This window comes from Megalopta genalis, chromosome 1 (assembly GCF_051020955.1).
Source record: "Megalopta genalis isolate 19385.01 chromosome 1, iyMegGena1_principal, whole genome shotgun sequence".
Lineage (NCBI taxonomy): Eukaryota > Metazoa > Arthropoda > Insecta > Hymenoptera > Halictidae > Megalopta > Megalopta genalis.
The window spans coordinates 23,934,296-23,941,059 of record NC_135013.1 but is presented as its reverse complement, the minus strand read 5'-3'; the positions used below and the strand labels follow the sequence as shown (position 1 = coordinate 23,941,059).

At 45.0% G+C, this 6,764-nt stretch overlaps 1 protein-coding gene across 3 annotated transcripts; it reads right to left on the bottom strand.

Moving 5' to 3' along the window:
- Positions 1-149: 149 nt before the first annotated feature.
- On the bottom strand, positions 150-5,830 carry LOC117221439 (ubiquitin carboxyl-terminal hydrolase 35). 3 transcript variants are annotated; one of them, XM_033472409.2, is made up of 4 exons: positions 4,209-5,830; positions 3,855-4,072; positions 2,814-3,796; positions 150-2,661 (listed from the first exon to the last, which is right to left on the bottom strand). In XM_033472409.2, the coding sequence occupies exons 1-3, from the start codon at positions 5,678-5,680 to the stop codon at positions 2,814-2,816; spliced, it is 2,673 nt and encodes an 890-aa protein (XP_033328300.1). In that variant the 5' UTR covers positions 5,681-5,830; the 3' UTR covers positions 150-2,661. The 3 variants fall into 3 exon arrangements, with proteins under 3 accessions (XP_033328300.1, XP_033328301.1, XP_033328302.1); XM_033472410.2 differs by having other exon boundaries at positions 150-2,655; XM_033472411.2 differs by having other exon boundaries at positions 150-3,757; positions 4,209-5,828.
- Between the last annotated feature and the right edge of the window lie 934 nt (positions 5,831-6,764).

Sequence of the window (6,764 nt, the reverse complement as noted above, 5' to 3'; positions counted from 1 at the left end):
CTTTCCCGAAACGTCTCGAAAGCGTTCTCGTAAGCGTTCTCGTAAGCCCGTTGTCTCGACGAAGCGTGGAACGACGAGAAACGATGGGAAACGATTACAAATTACGGAGGTCTCCAAAGACCGGACAATGGACAAGCATCGACGATCGATTTTATCGTTTCGAACTGTATTTTAATCGAGTCTTTCGCACTCTGTCTACATTGTGGTCACACGGTCGATGCAACATAAATAATAACGCGAATAAAAACCAGAAGCACCGCGCGTTGTAAAATCGTTCGATCGAAGAATGCCGACGATGCGATCGCGCAGTTTTTAAAACGATCCGTTCGAACGACCGCTTTTTCCGGCGACGCCCGCCTTCTCTCTCTCTCTCTCTCCCACTCTCTCTCTCTCTCTCTCTCTCTCTCTCTCTCACCATTTTGTGCAAATTTCTAGACGCCGACGGTCTACGGGCATTTACAAATCTATAAGACCCAACGAATACTGTACACTGTACGATGCGAGCGTGTGTACGCGGTAGAATCGTGGAGCGTTCCTCGATTCGTTCGAAATTAAAGCGGCCGATACAACGGTGGTCTCGTCCGAATACCGAGCTAAGAAAAATTAACGTTATCGATTCGACGGTACAAATTTATCACAGATTCGTAATGCTTGGAGTGTTCGCTTTTCTTTTTCTTTCTTCTTTCGTGTTTCTCGCCTTTTAAATCGTAACTATGATTAAAATACATCTATTTACAATAATAACAACTATCGATCTTGCGTTTTTCCTCGGGTTATCTCGTTCCTTTCCCGTTCCCTCGCCGTCGAAGCAAACGGGACTCGAAATCTTCGCGTTTTCCTTTCTATTCGCGACGCTGGAACCACCGAAACGGACGAAACGGCCCGTCCGCGTCGGATATCGTTCTCTTTCGGGTCGAGGTCTCGACGGTGCGCGAGCGAGCGTACGGACGACCTCGATTGCTCGGTAGTTCCAGCGTTCCCGCGCTCGTCCAAAACCAGAAATTGGCCGTTGCGTTCGACGAGTAAGCGGCGAATTTATGTACACCTTGTACGCGAAATACGAAATTCGAATACGATGTCGAGGATACGATGCTTCGGTCATTTTTAACGCGGTACGGTTTCGACGAATTACGCGGCTGCGTTTTCTCGCGCGACGATCGACGACGATTCGATCGAACGAGCCGGGAACCGCGCCTCGAGAACACGGAACACCCGATCGTCGTCTCTTTTTCTTTTCCTTTTTCGGTGAAACGCTGCGGCTCGTTCGTAAACGCGTACGTACATAGAAACACGGCCGATCGCGTCGCGTTTCTTACAAAGTTATCGCGGCTCGTCTTGCCGCGTACAGTTGTTGCGCGCGTACCAACAACTTACTCTCGCCGAAACAAACTTTTCGAAATATCCGATGAAAATTCGGTCACCGTACTCGACAACGTTTTAACGCCGTATTCGCCGACCTATAACAAGAATTTGTTGCAACGCGTTACCAGAAAATGTTAAGAAAGTCGTACACAAAAATCGTACGACGATCGTAGACTCGTGGAGTATACATGGAGCGGAGAAGGGGAGGGGGGAGGGGGGTGTGCGTCGCCCAAGCCCTAAGCTAAGGTGTTACACGGATATCTCTTTTGTACAAACTGCTATGGAACAGGATAGAACGTTCGTTCTTTCTTTTTCGCACGACCCTACGAGAGCAACGGCGATGCTTTTTCCTCCCTGTCTCGCGCCTGTCTCGCGCGACCGCGACGTCGTGAACGAAATTAAAGAATTTGCGCGACGCGTTACGCAGTGGTACAGGGTACGATTCTGGGTCGAACGGTAACGCGTATTGGAAAATAGAAAGAATTACCATGGTTACACGATCGTACGTACACCTTAGACTTTAAGCAACGTACAACTATGGACACGGCTTCGGATAACTTGTCCGAAGCCGAGACACGAATCGTGTGCGCGACGTCGCGGTGAACTCGATGCGGAAGCTACGATACGCGTATCCGCGATTTCGAAAGAACGACGCATCGATGTTCCAAACGCGTCGATCTCTTTTAACGTTCGACCGTTAACGGGCGGGCGAAAATATTGAAATTTTAGAAAGAAAATTCGATCGATCGAATACGAAATATTACATTTAGCTAATACCCGAATTAAAAGCAACGAGAGATACTTCTCGGTGGAAAATTACGTTCCCACCGCTATTTTCGTTCCGTTTCCAGCCTTTGAAACGTCGCGTGCGCGCGCACCGATGTTTTAAAAAACATTCAAAATTAAGTTCAAGCAACGCGATCGTCGACGGTGAACGCGAGTGGATGGCATCCGATAGCATCCAACGTTCGAACTCGAAGCCCGATGCCGTGCCAGCCATTTTGAACCATCGTCCAGCCGCGTCACGGTGAACCGTTTCCTCGCGAGTCCTCTTCGCATCGCCGAACTCTTGGCTTTTCTGTACACGCACCGTGCACGCGCCGCATCTGGTAGTACATGCGTATGTATATGGTCCGGGATGCGTACCAATTTTTATAAAATACTGTTTTCTTCGGGACTACTGAACACTTACATCGATACACCGATCGAGGCAATAGCACTGTTATCGATTACAAAGGAACCGTTATCTTCTCTTGTTCTCGGCGTCGTAAGGAATACGCGTTACAAATTCACCTGGAACTTCGATTTTTATAAAAGAATATATATATATATATATATATATATATATATATATATATATATGAATATGTATGAATATATATACATACATACATACATACATACATACATACATACATACACACTATTTAAATACGAAATGGAAAATTAACCTAATAAAGAAAACGGCTCGCGGGCATGTTGACCGCTCCCCGACAACTGCTGGGTGGAGGATTTTCGTCGTCGGAATTCTCGTTCCTCCGCAACAGCACGGAGCTTTGTCGACCGTGCTGAGATTTCTCCGCTTGATGCCTCAGCTCCTTGATGTAAGCTGTACTGTCGTTCGCCACCAGGCTTTGCAGCGCTTTGCTCAGCGTCGTTAATTCCGGTTTGTCCTCGTCGTAGACCCCGTCGAACGGTACCGTTTTCTCGTAGAACAATATGTACGGCGTGTCGGGTGGTCTCAGGTCCTTGAAGTCGTTGAAGGTCGTCTGAGAGACGTAGCTGTCGTTGAACTTGTACCAGTTCTGCTTCGAGTCGCGGGCGTACGTAAAGTAATGACCGTAGTCCATGCTGTAACCGGAGTGCACGACTGCGGCGTACAGTTGATACGTTTCGGTGGTTGTGCACAGAGGCGTCGGTACGGGCAACTGTATAGTTTCGTTGTACATCACTTTGTGCCGAAGTTTCGTTCTTAACCTAGTGTCGAAGTCGTAACGGAAATGCTTCAATATCAGGATCAGATAGGTCGGCGTGTGCAGGATTTTGATAATTCTTTGCGCGTCGCACAGCTTCGTGCACTTGTCGCATCTGTACTTGTTCTCTCCGGTCAACTTCTCGGGCGTCAGGTAATAGTTGATGAGATCTTGCACGGACACCTCTTGATTCTCCTGTATTTCCTCCGGGAAACACAGTTGCAAATCGCGAAACTTGTCCGTATTGTGCGAACTGGTATCGCACTGTGCGCACTGATAAGTAATTTTACATTTTCCTCCTAGCACCCTGTGCACCAGAGGAACTTGCGTGCTCGTCTCCTCTCCGCCCACGGACTGTATTCCGCTGTCCGTCGAGTCTGAACGAGAGTCGCTGAATTGCTGCGTCTGTGCCAGGTCTTCTCCTGCGAAACAACGTTCGGTGTTAAACTTCGGCTCGATACCTGAAACGAGTTCGTTCGGCTAACGATCTATAGGTGATTGGAATCTAGCGAACGGTACCTTCTGAAAAATCAGCCAGCGATTGCGTTTTCCTCTCCAACGATATACTTCCGGTTAAATCTTCTTCGGTCGTCCAACGTTTGATCGAACTTCCATCGTCGTTTATCGACGAGACATCGTTTATCTCTTTCTCGTCCTTGTATCTCGGATTGGAGTCGTTGCCTTCGGAATTTACGATCGCAGATTTTTCTTGTTCGTGCAAGAGATTCAATAGATGACTGTTGAAACAAATAAATCGATTGGAAAATAAGGCTATACAAACTGGCTGTACGTTCGATCGATAAACCCGACGTAAAAAGCACAATTATAACATAGAAATATTTATAAACGTTAGAAGAATAGCAATATATTAACCAGAGAAATTCTGAACTATCTTGTTGTTGGCCGGGTAGGAAGTAAGCTGGACGGGAAGCTAATAGAATTTCGTTCGGTGCCAATGACATCCTTTTCGAGTACGATAAAAGGGTGAACAGCTTTTGTAATTTTTTAAGTACGACGTGATCGTTCGGATTACTCGACGGCTTGTACGTTAATACTTCGTAACAAAATTGCCTGGTCATTAGCAGCGCCTGTAACACGCTGTTCATGTAACAAGTGTTTCCAAGATTGGAAAGCCCTACTTTTCCAGAGTGTAATTTCGGCGATTCCATCAACGGCTCTGTCTCTTCCGTTTCGCTCACCCAAATCTGATCGTCCAAAATCTCGTTAACGACTTGCATTCTCGGTGGCACGGGAAAACCGTTTTCCATGTTACCGTATAAACGTTGACCCGGAAACCTTAACGTGTGCGCTTTAAAAATATCGATCAAGTTCTGCATGCATTTCTTGCTCGATTCGGAATCTTCTTTCATTAAGAAAGTCAAAGCTCTTTGTATATTTCTCTCTGTCGCACGAAACAGAGCCACGGATCCCTGTTTCCTCAAAACGTGATATACGATTTCGGAAGCGTTTTGTCGAGTCACCGGCACCAGCAAAGCGTAAAACATAACGTCGAGGGTAGCCTTCGTGACCTCGACCAGCACGGAATATTTGTGTTGCTTCTCTAAACCGAGTATAAATTTCATGATCCAGATACTGAGTCTGTCCCTCGTCCACTTTGGAAGCCAATTGCATAGCACCTTTAAAGCGTGGATCAATTGCGCGTCGCACTGCGATTCCGATAGAATCCAATCCACGGCCTGGGGTATGATGGACGGTTCTACCAGCTGTAATATAGCTGCCAAACCAGGTCCGGGCTCCTGTTTACGTCTAGTGTCCGATATAATTCTATACAATGTTTGGAGGTATATAAAAATTAATTTGTTCCTTTCGATATTCTTAGACTGCTTTTGTACTGTTTCCAAGAAGTTTTGAACTTTGGTTGCATTGTCGGTGAATTCGCAAATCTCTTTTGGATCGGGCGGCATTGAAAATGTAGACAGTCTTATGACAATCGCCTCGCAGAGTTTAGAGTGGTTCGCGCTGTCTGGCAGATATTCGCTGTATTTCATTAACGTCTGGAGTATCATCGTTAAATCGGACATGTATCTGATTTCCGTGTTTCTTATCATCGCCGCGATATCGTCCGAAATCGGGTTAACGGAAAATGGCTCGGTCACATAGTTTGCGAACCACGCCAGTATTTTTGGGACTTCGTGCACATTGAATATCTGATCGTTCAGTATTTCCCTCAAAATAGTTTCGTAATCGCTTAATCGTCCGTATGCTGGCTCGCTTTCTAATTTTTTCAGTTTGGTCCATCCTTCGATAACCTCTGCATCTTTGCCAATCACTATCAAATTTAGACATTGCTTAATGTCGTATCCATGAATTTGTTCGATATCCATTGTTCCAAACTTATCGCACTCGCGTCACCTTACACTATTTCTTTTATAATTTTTAATTACAATTATTATTAACCTCAACCAAGAATGACTTTCACGAAAATCTACATAAATGACTTCATAGTTCTAGAGTCTAGAGGAATAAAAAACAGCTGCCAACTTCTCGGCGAAGAAAGTATCTATAATCTGTTGTACATTATGTATGCGCTGCGTGACTCCATGGACCTAAAGAACGGAGCCTGAAGCCTAAAGCCTAAAGCCTAAAGCCTAAAGCCTAAAGCCTAAAGCCTAAACTGTATATCTGTTAAAACTACATATAACTGTAAAACTGTATATATTGCCGCTATATCGGTAGGCAAAGTATGCGTATAGTGCACTCTACAGGCGAGTTTAATTATCACATATATCCCATGATAACGTCACAATGCCCGTAGATGCCACGAAACTCGTTTCGCGCGACTTACTCGTTCCCCAGATACCTGGCAACTATGTATGTACATAATATACACTGTAGGCTTCGTTTTTTTAGGTACATGGCCCAAAATCATTGATTTTGCTGAAATTAGGGCATAACAAAACAAACCAAGAGTACGGAATTGTTCGGGAGAATCTACTTATACCGTGTCATGCACATATATCTTACAATTCATCGTTTTTGGAAGCTCCTTGCGAGAGTCCGAGCACCGTTCGACATCCGTATAGCGCCAATTGGAGTAGTGGTAAAATGCTCGAACTGTTAGCCAAAATCGACTATTGATAATTTAGCTGGTGGTTCAAACGTTTTGTCACTGCACCGATTGGCGCTGTACAGACATTACGCAGAGCTTCTGTTCTTCTTCAAAAGAAGCGTCACGATCGTCCACATACGCACAATGAAAATTACATTAATTATGGCAAAATTAGAGCATAGAAAACTAAACCAAGGGAACAGAATTGTTCAGGATAATCTGCTGAATCGATATCGTGTACGAAAACCAAACGACGACAGCGCAAAATATAATTAGTTAATATAATGATTAACCAAACTTCGAGGAGCCATTAATTAACGTTTCGCAATATTGTCGTTTGTGCTTGTATACGATATTGA

What these genes read in the sequence shown, in the direction of transcription:
- LOC117221439 (XM_033472409.2), bottom strand. Translation starts at nt 5,680, where the DNA reads ATGGATATCGAACAAATTCATGGATACGACATTAAGCAATGTCTAAAT. An exon ending in GATAGTTCAGAATTTCTCTG is followed by an intron (nt 4,073 to 4,208) that starts GTTAATATATTG and finishes TTGTTTCAACAG; the next exon opens with TCATCTATTGAATCTCTTGC. An exon ending in GCTGGCTGATTTTTCAGAAG is followed by an intron (nt 3,797 to 3,854) that starts GTACCGTTCGCT and finishes AACTCGTTTCAG; the next exon opens with GTATCGAGCCGAAGTTTAAC.